The sequence below is a fragment of the Artibeus jamaicensis genome, unplaced genomic scaffold (assembly GCF_021234435.1).
Source record: "Artibeus jamaicensis isolate MK-2021 breed Jamaican fruit bat unplaced genomic scaffold, CSHL_Jam_final contig_475, whole genome shotgun sequence".
Lineage (NCBI taxonomy): Eukaryota > Metazoa > Chordata > Mammalia > Chiroptera > Phyllostomidae > Artibeus > Artibeus jamaicensis.
Genome location: NW_026521852.1, coordinates 5,938,387 through 5,953,441, shown reverse-complemented (window position 1 = coordinate 5,953,441; position 15,055 = coordinate 5,938,387). Strand labels below are relative to the sequence as shown.

Genomic DNA, 15,055 nt, shown 5'->3' with positions numbered 1-15,055 from the left:
TGCTGGTCCTTAGAGACTGACAATTTTTAAATCTCAGAAGAACCCTGTAAGATGGCATTAGAGTCCCCATCTTACCAGCAATTATACTAACAAGACTCAGAAGCATAACCTACCCAGGAAGGAATAGACATCATGAAGCCCAAGTCCCTTGTACCTCATTGCTTCTGGAAGGCCTGGAACTTCCACTGATGTAGATAAGTCATTTAGATTCTTTGAGTCTCAAAGATGGGCTAATGAAATAGTTTTGGCTCTACCACACAGAACAAATGAGATGCATACAAAGGCAAATTATGAGGGTATTACCATCAAAGGGGCAGTGGCAGGGCAAACTGGGGGACAGGGTAAAGAGCAAAGAGGATTTTGAAACCCAAAGCAGCAGAAGCCTAAGCCTCTTTGGGGACAGCATGGACTGAGAAAGGAGGACCCACTTGTGGCTTCCTGAGGGCTCTCTACCAGGTTGAAACTGGGGTGGGCAGGGCCAAGGCAGTCTCAGGGGTGATCCAAACACTGACAGGGCTCAGGCACTTTTTCTCTGGGCCAGAGTCTGCCAGAGTTGAAGCCAGGCCCTTTAGGATGGAGAAGGGGGTAAAAACAGATGCCTCCCCACTTCTTCCTTCCTTCTCAGTCTGGCTGAGAATCTGTGGGAAAGTCCCTGGGGTGGAAGGGAAGTGAGAGCTGCCACCCAGAGCCCAGGCAGAGGGGCAGAGCTAGGAGACAGAGCTAAGTGTGGCTTTGCAAGTTGTCTATACTTGCATGCTCTGCTCACTGTTGCTCTTTTTCTCCCCGGAAAATAAAATGACATCATGATGGGGGGTTGGTGATAGAGTGGTATGTTTGGGAAAGGTAAAATACATGCATACATACATATATACATACCAAAAACACAAAGGGGCTGGCTGACTTCATCTTAGACAAAGATTTGTGGCTCCAGGTCCAGTGGAAAAGGCCCCAGTAATCTCCACCCCTACCTCCCACCCTCACCCTGCAAGGTGGATAGTCTGAGCAGTCATTACCTATGACCCATAAAGCTGGGGTACAGGTTTTTCCAAAGTCAGGCAGTTAAGAGAACCTAGAGGCCAAAGGCCTTCCAAACCTATCAACTCTAACGTACTCTGTGCCTCCCAGAGTCCCAGCCATTTGTACTAATTGTAAGGTCAGCAGGGAAAGAGGGTGTCCCGGAGAGAAAGAATTAAATCTGAGAATTGGGTGTTGAGGTTTAGAAGAGGACGCAGTGTCTCTCCCAAGAGTCTTCCAGATCCCCAGCCCCTCGATCCCCCACGCGCCACTCCCCGCTCCTCCCCGGCTCTGACGTCAAGGTCAGCCGGGTGGGGCGAGGCAGTGCTGGGCTCGGGCTCCAACGGCGGAAGCGGTGCGCGGTGGGAGCCGAAGAGAAGGCTCCGGACGCTGCTCAGGAAACGGGACGCCGGTGTGCCCGCGCCCTGCGCACTCAGCCCCGAAGCGGTGAGAGGGCACAGAGCGGACGTGTCGTATGGCATGGAGGGGACCGACTTGGGGTCTGGGCTTGGGGGGGCGTGGATCCGATGCCCGGGCTGGGAGGGCGGTGCGTGGGGCCCCTTGTGGGTTCAAGGGCTCAGCCCCCTCCCCCCCCCCTTCATCCCCGGAGGGGCGCCAGCGGCCCGCAACTCCGGCCCACTGCGCAGTACCTGCGGACTAGCGGCTCGGCATTCGGACAGGCCTGCTTCCCGCCCAGCCGGCTCAGCGGCCATCCCCTCCCCTTTTCTGGCTGCAGACTTGCCTCGGGGGCGGCCAACCTTCGGGCCCAACCCGCCTTGATTTCCCAGCAGCCCCGCCGGTACCTCGCGCTTCCACCTGGCTTTCTACGCCTGCGGAAAGGTGGAATTGGCGACAGCTTGTCCGGAGGGAAGGATCTGGGGGTGTAGATGAGTGAAGTAGCTAACGTAAAACCCCTAATTAATTTCATATGATACGTGTCAAAACCGACAGGGACACACGCCTACAAGAGACACGCCAACACACAGTGACACACACACCCATGTGACTCCTACACACATCTCGTACACGACACATCACAAACATCCCTGCACCACACATCCATCCAGCCCCCACTTCACCGCACTACCTCCCACTTGCAAGTCCCCTGAAAGAACAGCAGTCTAACAGCTGAGTGGGGACACTGTCCCCAAGCCCACTCTATTTTTATGGGGATCTTCCCCCAGCCCTGGGCTTCAGATTGCCCCTCATTACAAGTGGGAAAAGATGGGTGGGGGGGTGGGAATTCTGGTCTTACTCCAGGACAGGGAGACAGGAACTTGAGGGCGAGTGAGGCTGGAACTCTGAAACTGGGTGAGTAGGCAGAGTAGAGGCTACTGGTGGCGACTCCTGCTGGTTCCAGTTAGAGCCTAGGGTGCTGGGAGTGGCTGGTTTCTGGGCACCGGAATGGCCAGGGGATGGAGAAGGGGGTGGAAGCAAGGGAGAGGGGGAAAAAGAATGAGTATGAGTCAGCCAAAGGTTGGAGCCCAAGTCAGAGAGAGAGAATGAGGGGAATGTGTGTGAGAGGGACAAAGAGAGTCAGCACACTGGGAGAAGGAGGAAGTGAGAGACAGATGGTCAGAAGAGTGGGATGAGTGCTGGAGAATGGACTACAGAGGCTCAGAAATTAAGAGGAAAGCAGGATGGTGGTGAGATGTGAGACCATAGGGAGTTAGGGGAAACATGCTGAATCTGTGTATTTTGTTTCTCTACTGCCTGTCTGTCCCCCAGGCTGTCAGAACGATTAGGTTTACTTGCTCTTCCCTTTGTGGTTAAACACTGTGTTGGGGAAATTGCCAGATGCCCTAAGCTGCTGAATGCTCTGGTTGCCTACTTCCTCATTTCCCTGACACCTGTGCCCATTGTGTGTGCATGTATTGTCATGTATGAAGAAAGCCACAGAGTCATGCCCTGCCATGCCAGCCTCTCACTTTCTCACACAGATCCTCATGCACAGTGCCACAGGGGACATCACCAATCTGCATGCAGCCAACCAACCCAGGCTCCTCTGCACTAGACTTACTCTGTCTCTTTACAGCAGGGAAGCTACTCCTTCCTAAAAGAATTGTAGCTCTGAGTATTTAGTTCAGGACAATGAGTCACAGATCCCACGGGTCGTAAGTGTTTATGGCTACCGCCAAATGGAATAGAATAAAAGCCCACAGAGAGGAAAGGAAGAAGAGGCTGAGAGACCAGGGAGAAAGGAAATGGATAAGGAAGAGACAAAATAGAAACAATAACAGACACAACCAGATGAGGGGAGTATGGCAGAGGCCCCACCCCCTCCCCACTATCAGGTGGCCCTCCTCTGCCCTGCCTGCTCCAATGCCAAGTATTTTCAGGTACCCTCATCTCTGTCTGGTCTCTCTTCTCTTAGACCAAGGACCAAGGGCTTCACACTGTCTCTGTGCCCAAGGGTGACCCTTTTTGCTTCTTGGATTGAACTGAACATCCACAGACCCAGGTGTCATATTCTTCTTTATAACAGGAATAAAGATACCACCCTCCCCACAACACACACAGACGCTGAACAGAAGGGAAAAGTCACTTGAATATGATATTAATGGAATACTTAGGGATGAACTAAAAGGAATACCTGAATTTGAGGGCCAGATAAAACCTAAAATAGGAGCCCTGCAATCTTGCTACTCCTCTGCTTCTCCTTGATAACAAACCTTCCTCCCCTCTACTTCCCTGCACAAGACTGACAGACTTAAGTGCCTACAAGCCCCCTTCCACCCACTTAAGTGACCTCCAGGTCCTCGAATCTATGTGGGATGGCCCCTCTCCTCAGACTTAGACAGCTGCTGCAGATGTGAGTGAGGGAGGGCAGCATCTCCTAATCCTTAGTCTTTCTTCTTAAATTTATTGAGGATTTGCAAGTAAATCCTAGGGAGAGGGAATAATCATGAATTAATGTCAGAATGCACAGAAATGCTTTTGGTTGCTGCTACCTCCTCCACAGGTGGTTATCCCATTTTGCTAGTCTTCTCAAACTGTTCCCAGTCCTCCTCCCTCTCCCCCAGTGCCCATGGAGTACCTACCTGTCATGCTCCCAACTCCTTCCTTAAAAGTTCAGTAATAATGATTCTTACCCGCCACCCCCCTCCCCGCTTCAGTGTCCTAAAGTTGGTAGGATCTTTGACAGTGCTCCACCTGGGGGTGACTTGGAAGGAGAGGAAGGAAGGAAGGTGTGAGGAAGCCATGAGCAGAACACAGAATGACCTGGGAGGGAAGGGGCTGACTTCCTGGCAGCCTTGAATCCGGTTCCCGGTTCCTGCCCTGGTGTCCTGTCCCAAGAATGGCCTCAGCCAGGCTGCCTGGTGTTCTCTGGGCAGCCTCTGCACTCTCAGAGATCTGGAGGACTCTTCAGGGCTAGAAGTCCAGGAGACTTTGCCACTGGCCCCTTAAAAATTCTAAATCTTGGTGAGGAAAGTGTCATGGAGGGTGAAGAAGCCACACTTCTGCCAAGACCTGGCATGGCCAGACGCTGCCCCCCCTCCACACACAGCCCATGCCCCCAGGTACAATGATCAGCGAGACTTGAGAGGGATGTAAGATTCCACCTCCTTGCACCCCCAAATTTTCCCTCAAACGATCCTGCTCTTGTCTCAAAATAGGATCTCTCCAGGGAAGGAGGCAACCTGGCTACCTTTCCCTGTTCTCTTAAGGGGCCTTACTCCTGCTTTGTGTCCAGTGGTTCTTACAACTCCCCACACACCCTCCCATCAAGTGGTGTCATTGTCCTGACGACTGAGGTGGGGACACTGAGAACAGAGATTGCCATGGTAACCACTGAGCTGAGGCAGCAGCCTTCTCCTCCTGGACTAGGTTCTCTGTTCCCCTGACCCCAGGATTCCTCATTTGAGCCTGTTCTCTTTTCCTCTCCCAAACCCAGCTCTCTTCCTTTATCTGTAGGATACCCTCACCCTTCATCTTTTCTCCAGATGTGAGTCTGTGGTTACCTACCTTCTTACATATACTCCCAGGTAGTTCAGACACATCCATATACACACTTAACTGGCCACTGCCTCCTTCCGTACCTCAGCGAGCATCCATAGTGGAACCCTGGCACACACACTTTCCCCTATCACTCCAACATGCCCACCCTATTTCTCCTTGTATCTGTTTCACTCTTAGAAAACTCCTACCCACTGCCTACCGCCAGCTGATGTGGGTGAGTATCACACACATTAATCCCACCTCCCCTGTAAATGTTTTAGATTCAGAGCCCTAAATCTTAACTCCTCCCAGGAGACACACACACACACACTCACTCACTCTCTCTCCCTCCCTCCTCCCACCATATCTATTTACAAATTCTTCTTCCGTGTGAAAGCCGGGCAGGGTGACCCTACATTCTGTCCCATTTTCCAGCTGAGGACTTGATCCCAGTAGGACAGTTCTTAGGGGCATCCTGCTTCCTTCCCTTGCTGCCCCTCCTTTTTCAGTTCTCACACACCTGCTTCCATTATGGGTTCTCATCTCTGGACCTCCTCTCTGCCATCCCTTTTGCCCTCAACCCCCTTTTCTGCCCTCAGATTATCAGTGGAGGGAGCAGCTGGGCTCCAGAGCCTGCTGCTGTGACCTAGATTTCAAGGCAGAGATGGTTCCTGGTGCTGAGAGCATTGTTCCTGACCCATCCCAGCAGGGCCATTACTGTCTGTTCCACCTGGTAGTGTAAGTGAGCGTGCCTGTAAGTGCCTGTTTCTTTTGGGGGGTCATGCTGGCCCTGCTGCCTGGCTCATTGTGTATTTGTGTCACACTGCCTGCCACCAAAGGAGGCTTGTTTGTTCTAGAGCAAGAAGGGGCTGGGTATGGAGACTTCTGGTTCCATGCTTCTTACTATGCCATGCCTTTCTGCCTCAGTTTTCCTGCATGTAGGCCAGCAATAGGGAAAATAGGGTTGTCAACCAGCCCCCTTCTATCTGCCACATTCCCAGCCCATTGTTGGTATGATTTGTGGGTAGTGCCAGTCAAGGTCATTTAGCTTCTTGTCCCACTCCTTGGTCTAGTCAGAGTGTTTGTGACATAATTTACTTTTTAAAATGCTTTACTTTTCTGATTATAAAATATATATTCATTATGGGGGGGGAGCAACCCCCTTTATAAACTCACTAGTTTCACACTTTATAAAATCCAGAAAGTTCATTCTAAGGTCTGACCTTTCTGTCTTAGCCACAGTTCCTTAGTGAGTGGATGGACAGCCTTGAATGTTGTGTATCTTTCACCTATGGATCTTCATGAAAAGGGTGGGGTAAATACCTAGGTGAGATCTAGCCTTGCCTAGCTAGCTGCCTTTGGGGTCTTGATGAAGGTAGTACCAGCCAGATGTTGATGCAAGCAGGTGTGGCAGCCCCCTTCCTTCCACACTGTCCCAATACCACATCTAAATAAACTTCTTCCCACTGCCACCCAGCCAGCCTGGGAACTGGGCAGGGGTCCAGAGCCACTTGCTTGGTATTCTTGGGCTCTGGGGCCAAAGACACAGCACAAAGGCTAGGAGAGGGCTTTATGGAGGACCAACAGCAATCAAGGGAGAAAATGGGCTCCAACAAAGGTGGGGGTGGGCCCACTGCTCTCTCCCTCCCTACCCCTACGTCTTGAACCCTAATGACTGAATACCAGGCAGAGCAGAGGGGCCAGAGGACCATTAGACCAAACAACTAGGTATCTATCCGAAATGAATTATGTGTGAGATGGTGGGGAGTTGAGTGAGGGACGCCTCTGCTTCTAGGGAAAAATGGAAGGTAGAACACAAGATTCAGCCAACCACGTCCAGCCCCTTTTTTAGCTTCTTACTGCCACAGTAAGTTCATCCCTGCCTGTGGTCATTGTTTTGGAGGTTTTTTTGTTTTGTTGTGTTTTGTTTTGATGGGGGTTGCAGGTGGGTGAGGTGATTTTGGTGAGGTGGAGGAGGGGGTACTTGGAGGCAGCTGGTAAGAAATTCAGGAGCAGGTTGCTATGGTAACCGCCTCCTCAGTCTGGGGAGCTGTTGCCAGGGTTACTGTTAGAGGGGTAAAAGGAAGAAATAAAGATGGGGGAAGGTGTGTAACTTGTCACTCCAGGTTCCAGCCTGGTACCTAGCTTCCGAATATCTTCCTGTCTGCACCCCTCTGGTTTTGTTTTTTTCTTCTTCCAGTTCTCACCCTCCCCAACCTCTGTGTTCTAGGCACTTGCCTGATAGGGTAGAGGAGGGAGTGGGAAGCGCCAGTGAGTGAACCAGATTCCACACTTCAAGCTCAGCAACCTCTCCCTTTGTTCCTCTCAACCCCAGTCATGGCTGAGTATGGGACCCTCCTTCAGGACCTGACCAACAACATCACCCTTGAAGATCTGGAGCAGCTCAAGTCAGCCTGCAAGGAGGACATCCCCAGTGAGAAAAGTGAAGAGATCACAACAGGCAGTGCCTGGTTTAGCTTCTTGGAGAGCCACAACAAGCTGGACAAAGGTGGGGGAGGGGACACAGGCATCCTGCCAGCAGCTTTCCTGGAGCTCAGTTCATTCAGCAAATAGAAATGAGCTTTAAGCTCCTATACACAACCATGCACTCCTCCCTGACAAGGCAGGACGAGATTGAGATGCTCGAACAGCTAGGGCCATGGTCTTTACATTCGTCAGTATGTCCCTTGTCAGTAAAAAACATTCAAATATAATTGTGCTATTACCATATACAATAGAACATTAAAACAGAAAGTGATAAAATTTAAAACCACAACTTCTAAGATTTTATCCACTTTTGGAGACCACTTCTCTGGGAGGAGCTTTACAGAGGAATTGCTACGTAAAGATGACCTTGAAAGGCAAATGTGATTTCAAAGGCAGTATCTTGAAAAAGCAAGAGGTATTGCTTTGCATAACTTGTACTGGGACATAGGTTATGTTTAGAAGTGGCTAGAAAGGTAAGTTAAAGGTATGCTGTGAAGGGTCTTGGGAGATAGGGTATTTGATAGGTGAGGTCAGTGACCTGAATGAGGAAAGCTTGGATAGCTGGGAGGGAGGCTGAGGAGGATGTTACAGTTAGACTACTGCAGCACTTAGAGGGGAGGAACAAGGGAAAAGGTCTAATAGTGCCTGCAATCTAATAGAACTGGCCAAGTCATGAAATCATCCTCTAGTCATGGCTGTGCCTGCTCTCATTCATAGCTGCTTTCCACACTAGGCTCAGAAGCTGTCCTGGGTTGTCTACAGATCCACCCCTCCAGTGCCACCTGTGCTATCAGGAAATTTTTTCTGAAGCTTAGTTTGAAGTGGAAGATTGTGTGTGGGAATACTTAGAAGGCCAGTTAATTTGCTGTTCTGCCTTCCCCCCCAAGTCAGATGTGGTATTTAACCTAATAAATCCTTCATTCTAATTCATAATCTAGAAACTTCACTGATCAACCATCTGCCTGTTTTAGGAAGTCATCTGTACTGCTCTTTGGTGCCTTAGCTTTTTTTCCTTGGCTTAGTAGCTCTTCTTCTGTTGTCCCCTCCAATAACTAATGTGAGCAACTGATCCTTGGTTCCAGAAGCCAGGTCTGGTAGAATAGGGGAACCTGACCTCTAAGGCTTAGCTCTGACCCTCAGTTTCCTGCCCTGTTCCAGACAACCTCTCCTACATTGAGCATATCTTTGAGATCTCTCGCCGTCCTGACCTACTCACTATGGTGGTTGACTACAGAACACGTGTTCTAAAGATCTCTGAGGAGGATGAGCTGGACACCAAGCTAACCCGTATCCCCAGTGCCAAGAAGTACAAAGGTAAGAAGCCGTATGCGTTTACTGTGCACTTCTGCCCCTCCCATGAATGATTCTTGGAGTGCTTGGATTTTGGGAGCATGAAGTCTGATGCTCAATGAGCCTAATGTCTCCCACAACTTCTGTCCCTGGACATGTCCCTTTTTGCCCCCAGACATTATCCGGCAGCCCTCTGAGGAAGAGATCATCAAATTGGCTCCTCCACCGAAGAAAGCCTGAGCAAGGGGAGGAAGAGGAGGAAGAGGAAGGTTGGACCTTCATAGGACCACTCCCTTCCCCCAGCCTTGCCCCCAGGGAGGGGGCAAAGGGAACCCCCCCAAATTTACCCACTTACTAACCTGGTCCTAACCCCCTTACTGTGCGCGTGTCTGTGCGTGTGCGCACGCTCTGGCTGTCTGTCTACATGTCTAGCTCATTTAGCTCCTCTTCCTTATGAGGGGCTGGGGGTCAGAGGCTGGGGTGGGGAGCACTATTTTCCCACTCTAGGGAAACTATGAATATAGAAACGGGCACATTCCTTCTACATCCCCTTGCTCCACTCTTTTCCCACATCTGTCAAGGGTAAGAGTAGAAGGACTTGCATTTTCCTGCATAGAGAAGCAGGGGTGGGGGCAAGAGGAGAGGATCTAATAAAAAGCAGTGGGAAAGGTGAAGGGGCTGCCCATCCCCCACCTGGGAAGGGCACGATAAGCCAGAGTTTAGTGTTAGTTCCTGATGCTGGACAGGCTACAGAGTTGTTTCCAGCTATTCCTCAGGTTGAAGGGTCTAGGCACCAGTAGGGCCCTTTTTGCTCACCTCTTGTGGGCCCAGGATGGGTATGAGCCAGGGATCTAATAACAGAGGGCCACTGGATCCTTTTCTGACCCCAAAGCTCCAACCCAACAGAGCACTCAGCATTAGATACCCCTCCCCACCTCTGCTCTAGAGACTGTGCTGGGAAAATGCCCCACTGAGCCTGAAATGGGGCTAAAGGGCAGAGAGAGGGGCCTCTTCCACTTCATTTCTACTCAGACTGTTGCACATACTGACCCCAAACCTTGGGAGGTTGGGGAATGAGATCCTTAGGTTTTAACTCTAATTCTGCTTCTGCCTACAAGGTCCCAGAATGGTTATTGTAGAAAACTTTCCCTCTTTACCTGGTCTAGAATACCCCAAGCCCGAAAGAAGGGAAGAAGTTAGTGTTTTTCTTTGCACTGATCCCAAATTCATTCCAGGAAGGAACTTGGAAACCCCACTCCCTCAATATCCCCACACCGTGGGCTTATGAATGCCTCCTAGCCAAATCACTACAATACAGTGCCCCCAGCCTCTTGCCTGTCCTAAGATGACCCCCCTGACCGTGCTAACTGTGTGTACATATATTCTACATATATGTATATTAAACCCACACTGCCATGTCTGCCCTTTTTTGTGGTGTCTAGCATTAACTTATTGTCTAGGCCAGAGTGGGGGTGGGAGAGGAATGTCAAATGAAGGGAGTTGCAGAGTCAAATAGCTACATAGTCAAAATAAAACTTTTTTTTAACTTTAAATTCACATGTAATCTCCAGAGACTATTTACAGAGAGTTTAAGTTAGGAGCTTTTTGGATGTGGGAGCAAAACTTTTAATGGGAGGGGAAGGCTAGTTGTTGGAAGAGGGAGGAAGCCAGACTGGTTGGAGAGTACCTTCTACTCCTAGCCCAGCCCAGCCTTCCTGTCCCCTCTGGCCACTGCTGTGGACACCTGCCTTAACACATACACCTCAAGTACTCTACAGTTTTGCCTTAAAGGACCTTCCCTAGTCCCCCAGCCTTGTCTGGCTTCTCCCTGTAGAAGGATAATTGTAGAATTGGGAGGGGTAAATAAGCATGAACTGTCCTTCCAGTCAAGACAGTTTATATGAGAGCAAAAGAGCGAGAGAATGAATATGAATGAGAATGAATAAGGAGACTTTCTGTGGAGAGAGGAGAGGATGAGATGGGGAGAAAGAAGACATGGTCATTTTCAGCAGTCTAGTATAATTTCTCTGTAAGGCAAAATAATCTAAAAAGACTAATCTGCCCTCCCACCCCCCTGTACTGCTGTGAGATTGCTCTGTCCTGTGCTCCTCTGTGTGTAGTGTGCACGGCCTTGTTCTAACCCTGGAATAAAGGTGATTGACTGTAACTGGAAATGATTCTAGAATTTATATAATCAGTATTTTGAAGACTGGGAATGACTGGGAAGGGAACGGGGGCAATCTGTCATTGCAGGCTGAAACAGAGGCCAAGAAAACACTGAAAACACTCTTGAAAGATCTCTTTCTTCCCCCATCTCCTATGTATCACTGAGCTATGAGGTCTTTTCCACTTAAAACAGTCTCTAGGTGGAGCCCGAACACTGGAAATACAGATATCCCAGACTGGACTTCCCAAAACTGCAGTAAGGGCAGGGCCAGGCATCTATACTGGGAGGAGCAAAAATAGCCCATCAGAAACAAATAGCCCACATATCACACAGAGCAGCAGTTGCGGGGGCGGGGGGGGAGCTTTACTAAGTGAAAATATACAACAAATTCCAGAGTGCATGATTTTTAGCCCACTCCATCACCCACCCCATTTGCAACAGGAACAGAGATCACTCAGTCACCATACATTCCCTAACTTAGGAAGGTAGTGCAGCAGCTAATATCTGATATGAACTGCTAAGAAAAGGGGCAAGAGGAAGGAGTGTCTGGGAATTCCATCCTTTCACTCTTCTCTTCCTTTCTAGCCTGTTTAGTAGAATATGACTCTCTCAGGATACAGAATTCCTGGTTGAGGGTGCAAACAAATACCAGCAAAAGCACTTAAGGGTAAGAGTTCAACAAGGACTTCCATATTCAGTAACAAGTAATAAGACCGGTCTCCAAGACCTAGCCACCTTAATTGGTAATCCTTAGATTAATGACTTGTCCCTCAATCACATGATGTGGATAAGGAATAAAGTCAAACCCAGGTGGTCTTTTCCTATATACATTCTTCCATTTGGAAGATAGTTGTGGGGTTGGATGGATATGGATAAAGAATCAAGGCAACTCAAAAAAAAAACCTAAAGCTAAGTGTTTTCTGTCATGCATGGTACTAGGAGAGATAGTCTGCAGTGGCTGGACCATTCCTGAAGTCAAAATTCAGTCAAGTTTTACGGATGGGCCAGTGTTTGGCAAGAAGAGCCATTCTGGGAACCCTCCCCCCAAGACCTAAAGAGAGGTAGGAGATCTGAGGCAAAGAGATGATAGCAATTTGTTTCCCCAACCCTGAAACCATGACAGGAGGGCAGGGAAGGGGAAAATTGAAGATCCTTCCATTCATGAGCCTCTTTACAACCCAAGGGGTAAGAAAGTCCCAATCTCCCATGACTATATACACAGAAGGTAGGATGACTCTCAGTGCCACCTCTATATCGTTACTCTCCATCACTTTCTTCCCTAAGCCCCTTCACTGCAGTCATAGAAAATATGTATGTAGGTATTTAAACTTGAACAATAATTTTAACATATACATCCAAGTTTGACTTGCTTTTTTAATATATTTATAGGTATAAAATTAGGCCTCTAACAGTGATAGGGACAGGGAGAATGCTGCCACCAAACCTTTTTTAAAGTAACAGAAGAGGTAACACCCTTCCTATTCTTCCTCCAATTCTGCCCCTCCTCCCACCTCCCACCAACCTCCCTCACCAGACCTATTTAGGGGGTGATGAGATGATGAGAAGACAGTAGAGGATACATAATCAAGTGCAAGACACTGTGATAAGTATGGAGTATGAATGGGTGAAAAGGAAAGTGAAATGTGGGATGGTTAGGGGCTCTAAGGACTTCTCAGAAAAACAGGATCCTGGGGTGGCGTGGGGGTGGGGGGATAATATAACTGCCACAGTTTTTTTTTTTTAAATAAAAGGGAAAAAATGTCAAAAACCTAAACCAAAGAGAGAGTGGCACTTCTACTACCACGACTACTCTGGCTCCTTGGTACTGAACAGCCAGTTATATCCCCAACCCCTGCCCAAGAAACAAGGAAGATTAAAGAAAAGGCCATTCCCTATCCCAAACCAGTTAACAAAAGAGTCTCCCTCTTCCCCATCAACAGGCTTTGGGGAGAGGCCATTTCTGCTGAGTCCTATGCACCTTTCCATGGAACCCAATTCCAGGGCTCAACCCTCCTAGGTACTCTCTGTAGGTTCACTCTTCTCTGGTTTGTCCTTCTCCTGGGATATCTGTCTTTAATCTAAAGCAAAAAGTCCAAAGTGCGTTTCTGCTGAATGTAAGGGCCTAGGACAAGAAAGGGCTCCCAGGCAGAATCAGGTTGGCAGCCCCAGCCCACCCGTCCTGGGTAGGAGGCCTCAGGATGGCATGCACTGCACCCGGTCCGGGCCCTCCTCCTCGTCCGAAGTGTCTGAGGAGCTGGGAAACTCATCAGAGTCTGCATCTGTGGCCCCGACCCCAGGATCTCGCCAGCGCTGTAGAAGTGGAAATGCTTGTTAGTAAGTGCTCTGGAAAGACAAACCCGTTCGGTCTTAGCTATATAATTCAGATGCTCTAGGCCAGGGGTCAGCAGAATTTTTCATAAAGGAAGAGACAATAGATACAGGGTCTGGCACAAATAACGCACCTTTTTTATGAGCTGGTAATCTATACCAAATCTTTTATTACAAAGTCATAACCATATAATTTTGTAACATAATATCACACTCAAGCATACCACATGACATTTTAGGTGAAATATTCAAATTGCAGTCCATCTCATACGAGATATTCACATACCCTATCAACCACACTCAATGGCATTACTTCTGCCGGACCCTGTATTTCAGACTCATGAACCATGTGTCTGTCCTACTATGCAATTCTGCTGTTGTAATGTGAAAGCAGCCACAGACAATAACTAAATGAATGGGTGTGGCTGTGTTCCAATAAAACTTTATTTACAAAAACAGGCAACAAGCCAACTGCCATAGTTTGCTAATCCCTACCCTAGGCCTCTTCTGGCATGAGAAGAAAAACAGAAGGGTTACCCTAAGACTTATTCCTTAACTCCTTTCCCTACTCATGACCTTGCCTTTATGAAGACAGCACTGTGCATGTGTAGCAATGGAGAACAAAAAGCAGATACCACCCATCTCTGCCGGTGGCTCTTCCAAGGCTACCTCAGGGCTCTGATGGGAATGGGGGACAATGGCTAGGAAACCCAACCAAGACCACCTGATTCCTCTTTAACACAGTGAGGAAGTGTGCACTGGAATTTGGGAGCTCACTTCCCACTCCAGCTTACCCGGTGATGGCGTCTCTGTCTCAGGTGATGCATGAGGAACCAGAGCATGTGGCTATCAAACAAGTCAGTGTGATGCAAACTATCTTCATCCCGTTCCCGCTTATTCTTCTTAATCACCTGGAACCAAGAAGGGTTGGGGACATGCAGGGTATGTCATGAATAGAGACCCTGGAGCTGATGAGAAAAGACAGTGTTCTATACCAATAAAAACTTCCCTTCGGAACTGTTAAGTAGAAGTGGAGCTAAGTTAGATTAGGAAAGGGTGCCCCAGGTCCATCCATTAAGAAGGTGGGAGGCTTTAAATAGAATGATTCTTCCTAAAAATGTCCTCTATCCCCAATCCAGCCTGAACCAGAAGCACTTTGAAGCTTCCTGCTGGAACAACACTGTTCCTAGAGGGGCAGGAACAGGAATGTATGTGGGAGGGAAATGTGTTATAGCAGTACCTTTTACATAATGGGCAGCACGTTATTCCTTCCTATGATGACGAAAGCTCCTAAGAGTACGTAGATAAGTAGCAAGAAGAATGAATACATGCAGTCAGCTACTTACGTCCTTTAACCCTATAAGTTCTGTGGAAGCTTCAGCCGTGGGTGCCCAGATCTTGACATCATGGTCTAGGCCACTGGTTGCCAACACAGGCAGATGAGGGTGGGGTTCAAGACAGTTTACCTGGTCAAGAAGAAAGGGAAGCAGGCTCAGGGGTATGTGGGAATGGGGTTTAAAAACCACTACTCACCTTGAGCCAAATAACTATCCTTAATCAGGGCGGAGGCAGCTACTGGAAAGGCAGGCTCACTTATTATGAGGCTAAGCCAAATAGCCGTGGAGATGGAAGAAACCCTGGATGCAGACCGAGTATAAGACCAGGGCCATTTCTCATTTTCTACGTTTAGGTGGGGTGGCCTCATCCCAGACATAGCCCTAGTGGTGGGCAAGTGACTAGCCAAGCTTACTGCTGGCTTCAGAAAAGGTAACTAGGTCCAGGGGACCTCATTCACTACAGATACCATAGCTCCAACCTGCCCAAGGCTGG

The 15,055-nt window shown here is 48.8% G+C and overlaps 2 protein-coding genes across 8 annotated transcripts in view; one reads left to right on the top strand and one right to left on the bottom strand.

The window, feature by feature from the left end:
• Positions 1-1,329: 1,329 nt before the first annotated feature.
• On the top strand, positions 1,330-10,897 carry PEA15 (proliferation and apoptosis adaptor protein 15). The gene is made up of 4 exons (XM_037144083.2): positions 1,330-1,461; positions 7,289-7,462; positions 8,599-8,754; positions 8,906-10,897. Exons 2-4 carry the CDS (start codon positions 7,291-7,293, stop codon positions 8,968-8,970), a joined length of 393 nt encoding a protein of 130 aa, XP_036999978.1. The 5' UTR covers positions 1,330-1,461; positions 7,289-7,290; the 3' UTR covers positions 8,971-10,897.
• A 341-nt stretch (positions 10,898-11,238) lies between these two features.
• Positions 11,239-15,055, bottom strand: part of DCAF8 (DDB1 and CUL4 associated factor 8) — a 45,033-nt gene continuing 41,216 nt past the window's right edge. For all 7 annotated transcript variants that reach the window (XM_053667912.1, XM_037144082.2, XM_053667910.1 and 4 more), the window contains 3 exons: positions 14,572-14,691; positions 14,020-14,136; positions 11,239-13,207 (listed from right to left, as the gene is read on the bottom strand). In XM_053667912.1, the coding sequence (XP_053523887.1) occupies positions 13,091-13,207; positions 14,020-14,136; positions 14,572-14,691 (354 nt within the window). In that variant the 3' untranslated portion in view covers positions 11,239-13,090. The remainder of the gene's footprint in view (positions 13,208-14,019; positions 14,137-14,571; positions 14,692-15,055) is intronic.